Consider the following 19647-nt stretch of genomic DNA (forward strand, 5'->3'; position numbering starts at 1 on the left):
GCCTCAAGATACTAACTCGTGGCCTCAAGATAGTAACTCGTGGCCTCAAGATAGTAACTCGTGGCCTCAAGATAGTAACTCGTGGCCTCAAGATACTAACTCGTGGCCTCAAGATAGTAACTCGTGGCCTCAAGATACTAACTCGTGGCCTCAAGATACTAACTCGTGGCCACAAGATACTAACTCGTGGCCACAAGATACTAACTCGTGGCCTCAAGATAGTAACTCGTGGCCTCAAGATACTAACTCGTGGCCTCAAGATACTAACTCGTGGCCTCAAGATACTAACTCGTGGCCTCAAGATACTAACTCGTGGCCTCAAGATAGTAACTCGTGGCCACAAGATAGTAACTCGTGGCCTCAAGATAGTAACTCGTGGCCTCAAGATAGTAACTCGTGGCCTCAAGATAGTAACTCGTGGCCTCAAGATACTAACTCGTGGCCTCAAGATAGTAACTCGTGGCCTCAAGATAGTAACTTGTGGCCTTAAGATACTAACTCGTGGCCTCAAGATAGTAACTCGTGGCCTCAAGATAGTAACTCGTGGCCTCAAGATAGTAACTCGTACGAGTTACTATCTTGAGGCCACGAGTTAGTATCTTGAGGCCACGAGTTACTATCTTGTGGCCACGAGTTACTATCTTGAGGCCACAAGATAGTTATAATTAATTTTTTTACTAAAGTGGGACTAGAGGGGCTCCGTAGATTCACTTATGAAAGAATCAAACATTAAAAATGGCACAGGACGTAGTTACAGCACTGAGCATGAGGGGGAACGACACTCGCTGAACAAACATGACTGCAGCCGATCCAGTCAGAGAGGAGTCAGGCCATCACACAACACACTTGCCGACTCTCCATTGGAAGTTATATTTTAAATTGGTGATTGATAGGAATGGTACATGTGTTGATTCTGCAGCAATGTATCTTAAATAAAATATTGTTTCAAGTCATACGTGTTTCGCTTTCACATTCTCTTTTTGCCGTTATCCCCTGAGTAGATACATTTCATTACGTCTTTTCTGATTCATTTTGTTCAATGCAACATTTCTAGAGCCGTTTTTCAAGAAATAATGTAGACTGTTATTCTTCTGTTATCAGGAATTAAAAACCAATTGGTTCGTTCGGAGCAAAAACATCAGGCTGTTTTTTACTACTTTATTTAATCAGAAACAGAAGTCATTTAAAATGTTATTTGCATATTTTCATTTTATCAGTCTAGAGTAAATGTACAACGCATATATATAACGGGACAACCCTGAAACTCCGATAGAGAGATTTTCAATTCACTGTATTACCTCATCATATTAGATATAATTCAAGTGTATATATATAAATTAATTTTATTTGCAAATGTCATGTTTGTGATTCAATTAATTAATTAATTATTTAACGTAATGCATATATTCAGAAACAATTGCAGTGTACATAAGCTATAGCATTTTTTGTTAAACTTTTATTAGACTTCATATCGAAAAAATATTTTAACCCTAAAACCGTATTCTGGACAAATGTGGGCAAAATAGTTTTGATATATTTTTTAAAAATACTTCCCTTGATCCGAGCAGTACAAGACTTGGCTACTTTTCCTAAGTTTGCCTACCAAACACACACAGTTTTTTTTGACTCAATTCTACAATATTAAGTGGGTAAAAAAAAACTCCTTAATCTTGTATTTGGGTCAAAAATGGGCACCCATAGAAATGAATGGGAAAAAACGTAATTTAGAGCATTCTAAAATAAGCCAAAATAACGTCACTTCATCTTTAGGTTTTAGCTCTAAGACCTTATTGGAATTATATTTTAATGTAGTTAAAAAAAATAAAAATAAAACATAAAAATCAGCACAATTTACATAGAAAATATGATATTTTTTGAATAAATAAATTCAAAATACCCCCAAAATAAAAAAAAATAAAAAACACCATAAATGGATAGACAAAACTTTATCAAAGACAGCGATACAACATTTATAATAAATAAAAATTAGGATCACACCTGAGTCCTCAGTGCCCACATTTGTCCACAATTACAGGATTAAGGGCTATAAAGTGAATATAGTTTGAGGGCTACCAAACAATAACTAACAAACAACACCTGAACCAGATTTTAAAATTATTATATTAATCCAAAGTTGACTCAATTGTCATTTATTGTTCTCCTTTTGAAAAATATTAGACAGATTTTTTTCCTATTGTTATTGGTTGTAATATTGTTTTATGGTTGTAAATCAAAAAGGAAATTTATCAAAAACAAGTAAAACATGGAATAAATATTGGTTCTGCATATCAGTTCTGACATAAAAACATACAAATTATCATTTATGAAAAAAAATATTGGTCGATTTCCCCTCATAACACTATTGTTAGCATCAGTAATATCAGCCTGATAAAGGCCAACTGTGTCGAAAGTATCAGTTTCACTTTGACTCTCCATCTAACCGCAAACACACACCCGTCCCACCGGGGGGGAAAGTTCTGTATTTGTCACAAAAGCTCAGAGGAGTTTATAGGTAAAATAACCCATTTACAGGAACCACTCCACAAAAGAACCAGATTTGTTCATTTTCTGGAGCCAGTGTGTTGTTTTCCTGTGCAACACCCACCGGTGCTCCGGCATTACCATGCGGTTACAAGAGGGCAACTCTTTCCCCGCCACTGGCCGAACGTCCTGGCTTGCATTGCTATACAGTAGGGGGCGCTGTTATAGGGTTCAGAATGGAAAATCGATTTCAATTCTGGAATCGAATACTTGTTGTAAAATGAACATTTTGATTCCTCTTATCGAATCCTGTGTGTCCATTTTTATATGACTTCAACAAGTCGCTGTTTTCTGCGCACACGTGTAACAGTGTGTCGGGCAGCTCTTAAAGTGACAGCAGAATAATATTGCTCAGACATCTCTATAATAACACAAAACGACCGAATTCACTCACTGTTCTTGACTGAATAACTTTTATTTGTAATGTATATTTTATTTATAAAGTGCAGTTTTACTTTACATTTGATTAGTTACTGTAAAACCTGAAAATCTTAAAACACTTATTTCAATCGTATCTTTGTTCAGTTGTTTTATTTGTTCCGCTTGATCATTTTAATTTACTGAGTGTTTGCTTGTCTTTAATGATGCTTGACATTTATATTAGTTACTCTAGTTGTTTTTCTGTGGTATTTTTAAACCTCAGGCAAACGTTCCTTGTATTAGTGTTCTTTAGCCTGTTGATCTTTGTTCACGCCCCTAGAAAGATTTAAAGATTTGATTTTTGTATTTAAAATGGGTCATTTATGTTGAAGAAATGTGAAATTATTTGGGAATTTGGAACTTTCTAGCCTGAGAAAATCCAGAAAATGTATTTTTGGCTTATGTGGATGAAAGACAACAACTCCCAGAATGCACTTGCTTCGCTGCCGTAGAAGGCCACGCCTACCGGTAACAGAGCGCAGTAGTTAAACAGTGTTCTTGTAAACAGATTCACTAATCAGAATGAATTCAGTTAGATTGAAACAAAAGCTGTGCATGTAAACAATGAATGGCGTCTGCAGAAAGCAAAAGCTGAATCCCGGACACCGACAACCGGACATGTCCAGGAAAAAGAGGATGGTAACCCTTACTATTCAGCTTTCTCCAAAGAAAAAGAGCCTGCTAGCTTAGCTTCCAAAACAAGATGGCCGACACTATGTGTTCATTCTGTGAGGGAGATCCACTTTCTATGGGTGGGTTGAGGACATGCGGGACAGACCCGACTACTGACTGTAGTCTTTAGCCTCTGGCCAAATAATCCTCTGATGACGCAAAATGACGATTTTTGTGTCATCGGAGGATTTTTTCCAGACAAAAAAATCTCTCGTCTCAGGGGTATATGAGTGTGGAAAGCACGGTAATTCGAAAATACTGTATTTGTTTTCTTAAATATTTCTTAAATTTTCGTTTTCTTAAATACAAAGCTTAATGCTAAATCCTGAAGTATCCCTTTAAATGTTTCACAATAAGACTTCAAATAAATGTGAATGATATTTGTTGATATTGAATGATATATGATACAATTTTTTTTTACCTCATTGGAATCGAAATTAGGAATCGATGAGAAGAATTGGCCTACGCTATTACGCATCTTCTCAACGAGTACGGAGATAAAAAACAAGAAGCAGCTGCAGAAACGAGCAGTAAAAGCATTGCTAAAGCTAACAAGATAAGCTAATATTAAACCGCATATATAAATCAAAACTGCCTAATGTTACCGGGTGAAATGCCGACCCATGAAGAGGTTTGACAGTGAAGCTTTGGTGGACTCATCTCCTCCATCTGTCACCTTTAGCCAACAGTGAAGTTTAACTGCTGAGTTACACTGTTTTGAAACATAAGGTACAGATATAGTAATAGAGATGTATGAAGTTTCTAAGACCAAGTCCTAAAAAGAAACACTGATTTTCAACATGAAACAAAAACATTCTGAGTGGTTCTTGTGTGTCATACATATATTACAAAAAAAGTACAGAAAGTGTACAATTTTACATCACATCATTACAAAACGTTTCTCAAGTGAGAGAAAAAAAATGCTCACACTGAATACAATCCAAATCTGTGCTTAACTTCATAAATTCACAAAAATGTCAAATGTAGTGAATTGTATTTGATTAATTGTCCTTGTATATTATTACTGGAACAAACACTGTGTATTTAATTATTATGTTCTACATTTCAAGGGCTTGTCATGCTGTTGAATGCGGGCAATATCAGATTTATTCATTTAATATTAGTAGTTTAAAACAAGTGTTAAAGAATAGACTGACATGAAAGTGATGCTAGAAACTCGTGTCCTCCTTGACTAGTTGAGAAAACACTGATGGAGTTGTAGGCAGTTAGTCTGTCTACTTCTGATCAATGGTTGAATACAAAAAAAAGAAGCCAATTACAAAAGCCCCTGGGAAATGAGCTCCCGTGCCAGTCCCCAGGAATCCCTTCAGGGAAACACTACTGATGATGTCATCAGAGGAGAGCAGTGATGTCAACAGCAATCCCGAATATGTGGTTGAGCGATAGTTCAGATCACAATGGACCTTTGTTTGCAATCCAGTTCCTCATGCAACTAGTCAAAGATAAGCGTGCTTCATCTCGACTGGTTGTTTCTCGTTTTATTTGGATCTTGACGGCCGTAAACTGGATTCTTCTCATCAAGTGAACGAGCCCCTGTGAGAATGTTGTGTCACGCTGACAGCATTAGACGTGTTTCGCATATTGGGGGTGCCTTGTGGGAATCACTTTGCATGCCAGCGCTTTCTTTGTGCTTACTAAGCCCTTCCCAGAATGCACTGCTCGGCTGCAGAAAGAATGAACTAAAGGATCCCAAAGAAAGCGTTTGACTGAGGCTGAAACTAACTCTCGAGCCAAGCAGAGAGTGTGACGAGCAGTCATAACACTCCTCATAAACACACAATAAGGCGTTAAACAGTGTCACATCCTATCCGTGTGTGTGTGTGTGTGTGTGTGTGTGTGGAGAACCCAGAGTCTGTTTCTGCATCCATACTAATTTAAACACACTGGAACAACTCTTAAAAGGGATAGTTAAACAAGAATGTCCCGAATGTCGACCGACATCAAGCTTTAAGAAAAGACGCACAAGCATCCCAGAATGATCCCATGCGACACGTGTGGTATATCCCAAGTGTCCGGTATAACAAAGCGAAGTATGATTTGTATACTATTCACAGGGTTCCAGACTGAGACCAAATTGGTCGCATATGCGACCGATTAGGGCTGGACGATTAACCGAAAAATAATCGAAACCGACGCCTATAACCGACGTGATTTTACCATGTCGGTTATTTTGGTTTTTGAATACTATTAATATATCCGCCAACTAGTGTTGTCAAAAAACTCGGTACTTCGGTACCAAGTCGGTACTAAAAAAAAAAAATGTTACGGTACCAGCTTTTCTAGGTACCGAATACCAGGTTCGTCCAGTTCTGTTCTAGACGCGATGTCTGAAACGTGCACAGTTGCGTCCTCTTCATAACGCTGATATGGCTCTCTCTCTGAATCCACTTGTTGAAACGAAAGGAGGAAAGAGCCACATATGGAAATATTTTGGATTAGGCTAATAATGTCACGTTGCCATAAGAGGCCGATTACATGCAAATTCGCAATTTCAAATATAGGCGTGATTCAAGCGCGCTCCTAATAAAAACTTGTTGGCGTTGCATAGCAACGACAGACGCCGCGTGAGAGCAAGCGCTTTGGAAAGAATAAGCACGCGCAAAAATATAATTAAAAAACACGCGCGACATGTGAACGTCCTCTAAAGTGCTTTCGGGGTAGTTTTACGAGTACATGAGCACAGTAGTATCTACCCGACACCAGAGTACTATGGTATTAGTATTGTCATTTAATGTCAGTGCCAGTTCTAGGCGTATTCTTGCCTTTATAACTCAGCAGGTTTAAAAAGCCTTTTTAAAATTAAATATGAATTCAGTTTTAGATTAATAAAAGGACAGTCAAGTCAAATAAAACATGTTTTATGGTAATGCTACAAAGATACCATTCATAAACATTACTTGGTTATCAACGCATTGAGTGAACAATATATTTTTACAACATTAATTAATGTTTGAAAATGTTATTTATTACAAACACCTGATTGTTAATGTTTGTTCACTTAATTCATTGTGCATTAAATAAATAATGGATTAAAACTTTACAAACAACTTTAAAAATGTGTTAGTGTATAATATTGTTTATTTTAGGTCATTTTATCTAATCTTTTTCTAAAGTGTTTATAATACAAATGTACAGTTTCCATACTTGTAACCGTGATAAACACTTAAATATATGTAAATTTAAACTAAGCTTTGGTACCGAAATTGGTACCGAGAACCGTGAATTTTAACTGGTATCGGTACCGAATACTGAAATTTTGGTACCGTGACAACACTACCGCCAACTATGTGTTAACCTACTTTCCCCTTAAAACATAGTAGTCACGTCACTCCACCTCGTCCAGTCTGCGACATTGAAACAACATGAGCCCCGTTGATCCCGGGAAATTGCCAGAACAAACACCTGTATGAACGCAAACACGGCCCGGGATTGGTGCCGCCAGGTTGGGGACAGAGTAACAATTGCTGGTTCAGTCACGGAGCGTGCGCTGTGTGAACAAAAGCGGTAATCAATGTCGTGTTGCAGCCTAATGATGCCGGGATTGTTTGCCAGCGTGAAACGGTAGGTAATGCGCTAGTTTATTATCAAATCAGAGAAAAACAAATGCACAAGCGTGGTTTTTCAAAAAAGAAATCGCAACTCATAAGCAAACTATAGACGCTAATGAGACATGTCACGTGTCTTTGCGGGTTGTGTGTGAACGCACTCTCTGATTCCTAGATAACTGAGTCAACTCAGCAACAGGAGCAGCTTGTACCAAAGAAACACGTGAAAAAGAGAGAGAGAGAGAGAGAGAGACAGACAAACGCCCAGCAACAAGTGTCTCCACTCCACAAAGCAGCTTTCGATAACACAAGCATTTACAGATGCTATACAATATGAAAACAGGATTAGTTTTTTAGTTTTATACAAGTTATATTTTACTTTTTAGACGGCAATATTTACAATAATTTATTTTATTTACAAAAATAACTATTTTCTACATATTTTCTAATATTTTTAAATATCTAATAAGCATTAAAAGCTATCTGTGTATTTCCTTATTTTAGAATCTCAAAGATTATGCACTCTTTCATAAGAAAAAAATACACACATATTTACAGAATAAGCCTTGCCAGTGACATATGAGAAAGCAAAAAAATCGAAGTGACTTGTTCGATTAATCGTGATTATGATTTTAGCCAAAATCGTTACAGCCCTACGACCAATTTTTGAGAACGTGCGAGTTAAAATTTTATGTGGTCGCATATGGACGCTCGCGCAACACAACGCCGTTATATCCGCTGCTGCAGTCCGTAACTTATGTTCAAAATGAACGAGTAAGCTACATCATGAATCCATTTTCCAATCCGTGTTTTTGATTTATCCTGAATCACTACGATACGCCTATAATAAGTGTTTATATTCTGACTATTTTATTCCGGGGTCGACTCGGATGCGGAGTTGCCCAGTGCCTGCGTGATTCGCCATAGACATTAATGGAGAGAAGTAGCTCCGGCTACAGTCAGACACATGCAGTTTATCTATTGACGAACGTAGACGTCACGCCCAGAGCACACTGATGGTGGAACGCGACAATTGCGAATTCACGAATTAAGGCATATAAAAATTAAAAAGGTCTCGCGAAATATCGAGCCCCTTCCAACATCTTTCCAGCGGTTAGATGAGAGTAATCGCTCGACTGAGGGAAAGGAAATGCTTCTTAAATGCAGAAGGGAAGGAGTGTGAGATTTCTGATTTTTGTTAGAACAATAGACCCCTTTTGCGCTGACGTCACAGTTACGTCACGGCGCTAGCTGGAGGCAAAACAAAGTGAAAACTGGAGGCGGCCAATACAAACCAGCACAGATTTGGCTACATAATAAGGAGCTTAAATAATTGTTACTATTATTAAATGTCATCTTGTTGTGTTGTTTAGTGCAAGAATTGATGAAAAATGAATATGCTGTATCTGGAACTTTTATTTCTAGAAAATATTCACATGATTAAAATCGCACTGTAATGTCACTCTTTACATTGTCGTGGTCTCGGCGCTGGCTCGGCAGAACTGCGGATCGTACACACAAGTCTTGTACAGGACCTAAAGATTTATATGCCCTCAGTTTCTCTTTACGATCGGTTTCTCTATAAGGTAGGTGTAGAAGTCAGGCCACTCAACCGAGGTAACGTACGTTAATCCTGTCAGATCGTCCATGCATTGAGTGAGCGTGTAGGCGGCTACGGGTCGGCCAATCTGGTTCCGTCCGTTAAAAATAACTTTTGGAAATAGCAATCGCGGTCCTGGACACTGAGTGACCTTACACATTAAGATAATATCGGATTTTCTCCAGTCATTGTTAAAAAACAAGCTAACAATCCTTGCTAACTAGTAGGGTTGGGTATCGTTTGAATTTGAACGATTCTGATTCCGATTCCGATTCCTTGTTTCGATTCCGGTTCCTAACGATTCTCGAATCCGATTCTTTTAAGAGGCAGGGTCAAAAAAGTTTAGCTAACCTTGCTAACCAACGGCCTTTCTGGAGGAAATACTCCTTCTGTAAAAATACTCCTTTTGTCACAAATTTTGCATTTTGCCGAGATTTCGTTATTTTTAGAAAAGTGAAGCCACACTTTGGACCGCCGACGTAAGGTACTCATGTTCGACTCGCGTGATTATGCCAACACTTCCGGTAGACGCTTCTTCGTTGGTGTTGTTCAGCGGTTTCTTCTTCCGCTCGGCGGACTGTGAAAATCGAAACTAGGAATCGAAATTTTAACTTTTGAACGATTCCGGGAAAAACGAAAAGTTAGTCTCGGTTCCAATCGATACTCGATTCTCGATACCCAACCCTACTAACAAGCATTAGTGAAGCGGCCAGAGGGATCTTTCTGCCTCCACCTAAGCTCCGCCCACAAAAAAACGTCACCATGTTTACCAACTGTAAAAGGCTATAAACTTTGATACCGAAAAATCTGTATTATAATACTCTAATCTTTAAATCTGTCTGAAAAATCTGCAGGCCTATTAGCTTATTATAATACTCCAATCTTTTTAAAATGCAATGTATCTCTCATTTGAATGTTTAATGATTCTTAAAAGATAGAAAGATGATGCTGATAGAAAGATTATAGATAGATAGATAGATGTTCAAATGTAAATAGATAGATTGTATGTAAAATGCTAAAAAAAAGTGTGACCAAATCATATGCTGGTGCGACCAACTGAGAAAGTTGGTAGCACCAGTGCAACCAGTGGAAAAGTTAGTCTGGAGGCCTGATTTAACGCAGATGCCGACCGTGGCCGTTGCTCTTCTGTGCGCGACTGCACGCTCACTCCGACTTCTCAGAAAAAGCACACAAGTTGTGGGAATTCAAGATGAAAACGGACTTGAAACACAATCCATGAATCTTCTTCTCTGAGGTGAATATATCCGTGGTGTTATCGAGTTCATCTTTCATTCTGACTGCCAGAGTCCTGAGAAAGAGCACGGATGCTTTGGGGGATCTCTAGGCGTTGCATGTCATGCCACGTTTATATTTATCTTGAGGATTTCTGTTCAATAATACATTATATTTTGGTTTATTTTCACTAAACCCTGTCGTTTACCCACCGAACACTTGAAATATACGACACGTGGCGCATGGGATCATTCTGCAAAACTAAATTACATTAAACTGACTTAGAAAAAAAGGACTTGAATCTTGTAAAACTTATAAAGAAGTTGAAAATTGCTTAACTTATTTTGATGAGCTGAAGCAATGTGAACACATGTGTTGTCATAACTTATTTCGCTGTGCAAGAACTACAAATTACTGTGAAATTGATGGTAAAAGTGTATCCGTTCCTGCGTGAGATCACATATGACTAGCGGTTTAACAGGACTCTACACACACACACACACATGAACTGTGTGTGTGTTGCGGGTAACGTTTCCTAACCGCTAGCAGTCGCTTCTGTTGTTTCTGTCATGCGTCTGCTCTCCTGCTGCACTGAAGACAGTTCTTACACACACAAACACAGTACATCACAGGTCAAGTAACTCACAATTAAACGCAGTCAAACGTAACCATTCTGCTTTGGTTTATTAGCTCAAAAGCTGCGGCTTAAAGAGACAAAAACATCATTGTGACACTGGGAAATCAATTTAAATCCCGTAGCAAGTAATATAACATCAGTACGTAGTCACATTGATCAGTGTTTATAAAGTATTGCTCTCATGTCAGACCAGTAGAGTACGGCACAAAGCTCACTGTAGATGTCCAGATGTGGGATTATTGGTCAGTCCTGCTAGGACGACTGGTAAAAATGAGTAGTTTCCCATCGGATGAGAAAACACACGGCTTATCAAACAGGTTAATAAATAACTGGAGTAGTGTATCAAACATCCTACACAATCACAACTGAAACATTGGGGTTTAAAAACAGAAGTGAAACTACAGGCGACACACACCCTTCCTAACCGATGCACAAACCATGAGAAAAATGACATGCAACGAAAAGATTCACTCACAATGATCCAAGTGTTTGGTTGACAATCCGAATTCACACCAGCACTAAGACTGTGAGTCCAAACCCTGAGGACACTTACTTTCTGCCTTTGACGCGCCGGTAGCGCCGGTTCCTGCAGGAGATCATCTGTCCTCGCACCGCCTGACGGGCTTCAGGAGGACCGCTCATGTCTGACACAGAAGCGCTCGTCTCGAGGTCTGCTCACTTCCTGTGCTCACGCTCGCGCTTCCTCGGGAGCCGCTGTGACCCCATGACACCGACGCTTCCTGTCGTCCTACAGCACTCTCTCTACAAGCGCCCAACGCCACTTTTGTTTTGGACAGTGTACCGCTGTCATTAGCGTTGTCCAACATACTGGTACCAGTACCAGAACCGGTAGTAGGAGGGTAACAATATATGGCAATACAAAAATGCAACAATATGTATTGTCTGTAGTTCACCCAAAATAAAAATTACTATATATATAAGTTGAAAATAATGTACTGTATAATAATGCAATGGGGGAATACTGTATGTGTGGGTTCTGCCAGGATACTGCCACATGTCTGATGTTACCAGTAAAAAGTGATTGGTTGACTGAGAGGAAATCTGTTGCCTTAAAATTAAGTAAAAAAAAACTCATACGTAATTGAAAAATGTAAGTTATGTGGAATTGTCAAGTTCGCACAACTTAAAATTATTAAGTAAATAAACTCCATGGGAATTGAAAAAGTTAAAGGGGTCATGAACTGGCTTTTTATATTTTATTACATTGTTGTCTGAGGTCAACTTATGACGTGACACTCGGTTTTTGCGTTCAAAAACATCAAAATTATTTATAGGGTTGGGTATCGAGAATCGAGTATCGACTGGAACCGAGACTAACTTTTCGTTTTTCCCGGAATCGTTCAAAAGTTAAAAATTCGATTCCTAGTTTCGATATTCACAGTCCGCCGAGCGGAACAAGAAACCGCTGAACAATACCTACGAAGAAGCGTCTACCGGAAGTGTTGGCATAACCGCGCGAGTCGAACATGAGTAGCTTACGTCGGCGGTCCAAAGTGTGGCTTTACTTTTCTAAAAATAACGAAATCTCGGCAAAATGCAAAATTTGTGACAAAATGAGTATTTGTGACAGAAGGAGTATTTCCTTCAGAAAGGATTATTTCCTTCAGAAAGGCCGTTGGTTAGCAAGGTTAGCTAAACTTTTTTGACCCTGCCTCTTAAAAGAATCAGAATCGAGAATCGTTAGGAACCGGAATCGAAAAAAGAAATCGGAATCGGAATCAGAATCGTTCAAATTCAAACGATACCCAACCCTATTGATTTAGTAATAGGCTATATTGTACCCAAGTTTTTAGCCTAGCTGAAAAACGCTGGGTTTTTATGGGCGTCTCGCACTGAAGACTTGGAAGTAAACGCCCACTGCTGCGAATGGAGAACAGTTTTGCATATTATAATGAGTTTCAACTCACCCGTCGGTGCACTTGGGGGAAATTGTTTTGAAAACGTCCAATGTTGTAAAATGGCAACCGGAATGATGTACTTTTATTGGACTAACAAGGACATTTTCAGTTCTGAAACTTACAGGATATTCTTATAATATGATGACCTCTTAGATGTCAAATTTGATTTCTCAGTTCATCACCCCTTTAAGTTGTGTGAACTTGACAATTCCACATAACTTACATTTTTCAATTACGCATGACATTTATTTACTTAATAATTTTAAGTTAACGGGTTTACTCACTTTTTACAAGCTAAGTCAACTAATCAGTGTACCAGTAAAAAGTGGCCTTTATTTTTTAAATATATATAAATATTATAAATATATAGTGCAAGCATATTTGTCTAAAATTGCTTCCGAATCATGAATATCCTGGTGTCTCTATTGTGTGTGCATTGGGTTTCCAGCACCAAGTCCAAGCCTATTCATTTACACACACAATTTAATACCAAACTTAGCATTTTAATCAACAACACATTTTCCTGTTAATCTTTTATCATATGTCTTGGAGTATCGCAATTATAATCGTATCGTGAGTTCAGTGTCGTGATATGTATGGAATCGCGGCATGAGGGTATCGTTACGCCGCTATAGTCGGTACTAAAACAAGTGCTGACAAAACCAGCATTTCTTCAGTGGCGGAAGCAATAGGTCAGTATTACAGTTCTGTATGATTTCCATGTATTATTTCAGTTCAGTCAACGACCTGAGCAAAAGAGCCTAAAACAACAAAGACACAGACCAAGCAAATAAATATGACAAAAAAATGAATAAAAACTAAAAGAAATGTACGTTCTCCCTCTGAATTACATGTTATTATCTGTGCAAGGGATTTTAATAATGGAAACTAGAACTTTAGACATTAATTTGATATGTTTACAGGTTAAAGGATCAAAAATATCTATACAATTGAAAAAAATGTAGGTAAACACAGCATATTTATATTTATGAAAAAGGATTCAAACATATTTTACACGTCTTTAGCTGAACATACTATACTTGATTCTCCTTCACCAAGGAACTGCCACAGAACTATATTTAATTCTATATTTAATATTTAATTACCTTTTTCTGCGATGCCAGAACGACATCAGATTATTTTGAGGAGATAACTCGAACAGACGTTAAAATCCAGTCTGACTATCAACTGAAAGTGGTCCCAGTGACGGAAGCGGAGTGTGTAGTTCCTCAAGCTGGTTTCAGGTCAGCTGATCTGTACTCAAAGCCCCTGCCTGCCATTCCCTCCGGCACTTCCCCAGCGAGGACAGACGCACTGGACACACACGTCCTCATTTTTTTACGTTAGGATTTGGTCGAATTAAGATTCGGTTCAGTTCCAAAAGTCAAGGCACAAAGAAGAGAAATTGCAGTGGCAGATTTGAGACATTTGAGCAAATGCCTAACTGAGGTTGTACTGCGAATGTGAATGAAAGAAAAAGTGCAAATACTCACTACGAGTGTGTGTCCGTCATTGTATTTCTGTAAATATTGTCTGCGAGTGCAAATCTCAACATTCAACTTTAGATTCTTATTGGTAACACTTTACTTGAAGGGGTGTGCTTAAGACTGACATGACACCTTCATAATCATGATATGACATACGTCAAGAATATGAAGGAGGTTTTATGCATGTTTGTGACAACTGTCATTAAGTGTCATTGACATTTTTAATGCAAATATGACATTGTTTGAGATGTCTTTGACATAAACCAATACATCATAACCTGTCAGTGTCTTATTTATGACAGGTTGCATTGTCAATGTCAAGTTGTCATGACAATGTCATAAACATGTCATTACCTGTCAGGTGGTTGGTTTTGACATTGGCTGTCATGAGGCATTATAACTGTGCCACCTGACAGTTTAATGTAATGTTAACCCATAAAGCTAAGTGGTTTCTTGAGTTTGATAATTAATCTGCTATGTCATGTTTATGACGGGTTGTGTTGTCAAGTTGTCATGACAAAGACACTGACAGGTTATGATGTATTGGTTTATGTCAAAGACATCTCAAACAATGTCATATAGAGCCAGACCGATATATCGGCCGATATTAGGCATTTTCCATAATATCGGTATCGGCAGTTATAATGGCCGATAAATGAATATTTAAAATATAAAATAAAAATGGACGAAACACGCTTCAATCATCTCACCTTGGCCTGTTATATTGAAAATGTATGTTTTACAATTTGCAGTATGATGTTATCTATTGCTAATCATAGACTAGCTAACCACAAAGCTAGCTAACGCCACACTATCATCAGTGGAAGACCGCTAACGTTAATATTAATGAGCTTGGAAACCACAATGAACTTTTTCTGCCTAAATAAAGTAATTATTACTGTATTTATAACTAGCATATCTCTAGTTACAGTCCCTGCATTGTAAAATGTAAGTTATACTTGCGAGGAGTGAACATTTAGACATAGAGAAAAAGTATCAAACGTATCTTGTGCAGAAAAGTTAGCTTTTCATTTACACGTGTGTGAAATCCAACAATATTTAATAAAAAAAAAAAAAAATATCGGCCGATACATCGGAATATCGGATTTTAAAACCCAAAAATATTTGTATCGGTATCGCCCTTCAAAATCCTTCATCGGTCGGGCTCTAATGTCATATTTGCATTAAAAATGTCAATGACACTTAACGACAGTTGTCATAAACATGCATAAACTTCCTTCATATTCTTGACATGCGTCATGATTATGACAGTGTCATGTCAGTCTTAAGCACACCCCTTCAAGTGAAGCGTTACCCTTTTGGTAAACAGGTTTTCACACTGGAGCTGTGAGAGTAAATTTTAGTACAAGTCCTCAAATTCGCATCTACATGTTCTCGATTTTTGCTACTCATTTACTTTCAAAGTTATGACCAGGTTCTTGATCATAAGTAAAAAAGCTTGAAACTCAAGAGTAATCGGACTCATTCGATCTGTGGCAGTCATTCTTGACTTCCATAGTCCTCATCATCATCATCCTCCTACAACTACAATGGCTTTAGGTTTTCAATCCAGCCAGTTTGTTTTCAGCGCTGAGGCTAAACCTCCTGAATGAACGGGTCGCAGCAGATGTTTGTGTAGCTGCACTCATCCCTCCATGAGACTAACTTCATGATTGATTGATGCTCCAAGAGGAACTGATGTTCTCATGACACTTTCCCAGCGGCGCGGATGGAAACTCCATTCATTTACATGCTGGTTTTAACTATGGCAATTACCACAGAGCAGCATTACAGGGGTTTGGGCTGAAATCCTTTTGGGAATGAAAACAAGGCAACGGTGGCAGGGTAAAAACTCCCTGAAAGTAAGAGAGAAACCTCAGGAGGAAGCGGTGCTCAGAGGGGAAAGTGACTGTCCTGTGGTCATGATGTCACTGGAAAACACTGGAAGTATTTCTAGATGCGTTTCGCAACACGTGTGGACTTTTGGGGACAAATGACAATAGTGTCCATAGTAGAGTCGTCCTAATAAAGACAGCTGAGAGATTGTATTGGTGTTGGCTAAGTCAAACCTCACTATTTCCAATGCTCATATTAGTGTTAGTGATTTGAATAAACCTTTGATCCCAAGTCTAATGGTGCGTTCACATCGGATGCGAATAGCGCGTCAGGCGTGAATGATTTCAATGTTAAGTCAATGCAAAGGCGCGTTGCGCGCGTAAAAAATTCCTGCGGCGCGAATGAGGCATCGAGCGCGGCAGACACGAATACTCCTCATTCAAGTCAAGTTTGCGCGAATGGCACGAACTGAGCGTCACAAATGATTTAGTTAGTGCTATTTGTGTTTTCACGCGTTTGAGGCGAATTCACGCCTGCCGCCCGAGTTGACAAATCTGAACTTTGGCGGTAATTCGCGTTAATTTGGCGTTAATTCGTGTTAATTCGAGTTGACAAATCTGAACTTTGGCGTTAATTTGCGTTAATTTGGCGTTAATGCGTGTTAATTCGAGTTGACAAATCTGAACTTTGGCGTTAATTCGCGTTAATTTGGCATTAATTCGAGTTGACAAATCTGAACTTTGGCGATAATTCATTAACCAATCAGGAGCCGGCTGCTTGCTCATGTGGTGAAGGATCTGGATGCTTCAATAAATTATTTTGTAATATTACTAAATGCCTGGTGTGGCTCTAAAGCACAACAAAGCAAATATTTTATCACCTAAAACTTTATTTCAATATACGACACATGTTCATTTTGTATTGAATGTTATTTATTCCATATCTAGATTATATGAAATATTATTATGATGTAAAGACAACCAACATAAGTGTGCATAAGTTCGTGTCTGGATGTGAGAGAAAAAGAAAAAAAAACCCACAGGACAGGTTAATAACTTTTGGAGGCTGGCTCTATTTATCATCAAAACAAAAGACAGATTAGATGGATGAGGGCGAGGGTGATCATCGCTCGCTGCGATGCGGGACAACAGGTCATCAAACTGGGTGCGGGACAGGCGGAAGTACCGCTGACAGCGGCCGTCATCCAGCGCAGCTCCTGGAGCGAGCGAATGGTGAAACTCGCCAGACGGTTCGCCTCCGAAGGGTCCGGTGGACACAAATACGGCGACGATGATCCCCACGTGAGAAAATACAGAGCGGTGACTCTCTCGATGAATGCTCGATCAACATAAAAAAGATGGCCGCCAACGGGGTGACACGTCAGTTTCACTCTTGACACGCAAATTAACACAAAGTGGTCAAGCGTCAAACTAGACGCGGTAGAAGCGAATTTGACGCGCTATTCGTGTCCGGTGTGAACGCACAGTATCTTTAGTGAGTAAGACAAGACTGGTGGATTAGCAGAAGGCAAAACTGGTGAAAACCCCCACAGGTCGAGGAGCCATATCTAGACGGTTTCGGCCAATCAACAAGCAATCACCCAGAACACCCTTACCCACGTCTAGGACCCTTAATTCATTTAATATGAAGTTCATCTAATGTCATGAGCTCAGTAAAACGGCCTGTTGTTTGACAATCTGCCCCTATAGTAACTCCATTGTCTGTGTACGCTTTATTAAACTCTGTTGTGAAATGCTACTTTTTCTTCACTATCTCTGGCTATTTTCTCATGTGATTTTGGCCCCTGCTGAGAGTTCGGGAACAGAAAACTTTTACATCAGAGGCATTTTCCCATGGAAATAATGCCCTATTTACGTCGTCCAAGGAAAACTGTGCTTTCGCACCCAAGGGACAACTAGCATCCTTCCAAATAAAGCATGTCACAAAGGCGTTTTACACAAGTGTTGCTCACTGTTCACATGGACAATTAGTTTCTTTCGATCCCTTTCATGACCTGAAATCTCACCAGAGCTTTATCTCAGTACAGTTATAAAAGAGAACTATACTGATATTTAAATGAAGGCAAGTTTATTTACATAGCACATTTCATACACTATGGCAATTCAAGGTGCTTTACATAGAGGATACAATCACAAAATAAAAGCAAAGAAAAGTTATTCAAACGCTTTACATAGAAAGGGATTATTATAATGATCATACTAAAGCAATTCATAGAGCTTTGCATAGACAAAATGAATTAAGTAAAATACATTAAAATAGTAAACAGACGATCTGGCAAAACAGCGGTGTAAATTGAGAAAAAGTGAACTTAAGCCATATTTGCATGTCCTGTCCAGGGGCTGTAATAAACCCTGCCAGGTGTAAGCTGCTTGTGTCACAGATGGGAACCAAATGACCCCTTTAATCAGTCTTCCCCGCAGATCTCTTTCCCCCTGACCCAGATGTCCTTGCCAAACGTCCTCCATCTCTGCAGCTCAGCCTTACCACTGAGAGGGATTCACAATCTTGCCAATTTCCAGATCCAATGGAAATGCTTTTGCAGACTTACGTAGCAGAACAAAGGATATGCCCATGAAAACACTCCAGTCATGGTGGTCATAAGACAGCATTCCTGTCCCCTATACAGTACACCATAGTTCATGACCAATAAACAACACCAGCTTCAAAAAATTAGAGGGATCTGACTGAAGCGCCTTGGATTTGTATGATGCTTTGACGTTATTTCCACTGAAACAGGAAGCTAAGGCGGGACATATTGAATGGCTCCTCCTCCTTTTCAAATAGCCAATAGCGTTTAGTTTACCTCACAGACTGCACTTTGTACTTTAGCTGATGGTCACATGATTTTGCCAAGTCATCAATAGATCTTTTGTTTGCTATGGATGGAGCAACATTCATCCTAAAGCCATCAATCTCTAATCCCAACCGTAATAATGAACTCTCCCTAAAACATTTTACAAGCGATACCCCGATATTAGATCGTTATTAACGCTTAAAATGTCTCCACGATCTGCGTTTGAAGAGAGACTGTAGTATCGCGCTACAGTTCTCGCCCCGCCGTCTCTTTGCGCTTAAACAGTCAAATACATAAACACAAGTTAGTTATATCTTACATGAGATTAAAAAGCTGAAAACTTGATGTGTGTCAGTATAATCGATCCTGGCTTTGGCTCTTAAAGTGACAGCAGCATAACACACCTGCTGCCATTCGTCTCATTAATGTTAATCGAACAAAACACATAGAGAAAAACCTCACTCACTGCTCTAGACTGAATAACTTCAGTAGCATCAGTGCATATTTAACTCAAACAGTACAGTGTTTAATTTTATACTTGGTTATTTCATTTCTTCCATGAATGCTACTACGTCGAATTTAAGAAATGTTTGTAATTTGTATCTTGTATGTGTCCTATTATTCGTGATTTGCATCTTTGTTCTTATTTTTAATAACAAAAAGATAAAATAAAAAAATATTTCCACTCCTACTTTGGCCTACTTTTGGTTTTGGTCTTTTGTTTTTAACCTTGTAAGGCAATTTTTATTTTTTTAAATAGGGAAATTAGTTTTGCAGTACTGCTCATTGACTTGCAAAGTAGTCTTAAAAAAAACGACATTAAAAATAATCATAATATGATTGTGGATTATTATTCAGCCAAAAACAGAAAAGTGCTACATTTTTGCCATGTCGCCCACCCCAGCCTTAAAGGAGTAGTTC

The 19647-nt window shown here is 38.7% G+C and overlaps 1 protein-coding gene across 3 annotated transcripts in view; it reads right to left on the reverse strand.

Annotated features, from left to right (window-relative positions):
* Window positions 1-19647, reverse strand: part of limk1a (LIM domain kinase 1a) — a 112496-nt gene that overhangs the window by 68332 nt on the left and 24517 nt on the right. The window contains exon 1 of one of the 3 annotated variants that reach the window (XM_039654101.2): window positions 13695-13791. The exons of 1 other annotated variant lie outside the window; for it this stretch is intronic. In XM_039654101.2, coding sequence (XP_039510035.2) covers window positions 13695-13720 — 26 coding nt within the window. In that variant the 5' untranslated portion in view covers window positions 13721-13791. Of the gene's footprint in view, window positions 1-11222; window positions 11350-13694; window positions 13792-19647 lie in introns of those variants that run through there. One more of the 3 variants, XM_039654100.2, reaches the window with a different exon arrangement.

This window comes from Pimephales promelas, chromosome 16 (assembly GCF_988280905.1).
Source record: "Pimephales promelas chromosome 16, fPimPro1.hap1.1, whole genome shotgun sequence".
NCBI lineage: Eukaryota > Metazoa > Chordata > Actinopteri > Cypriniformes > Leuciscidae > Pimephales > Pimephales promelas.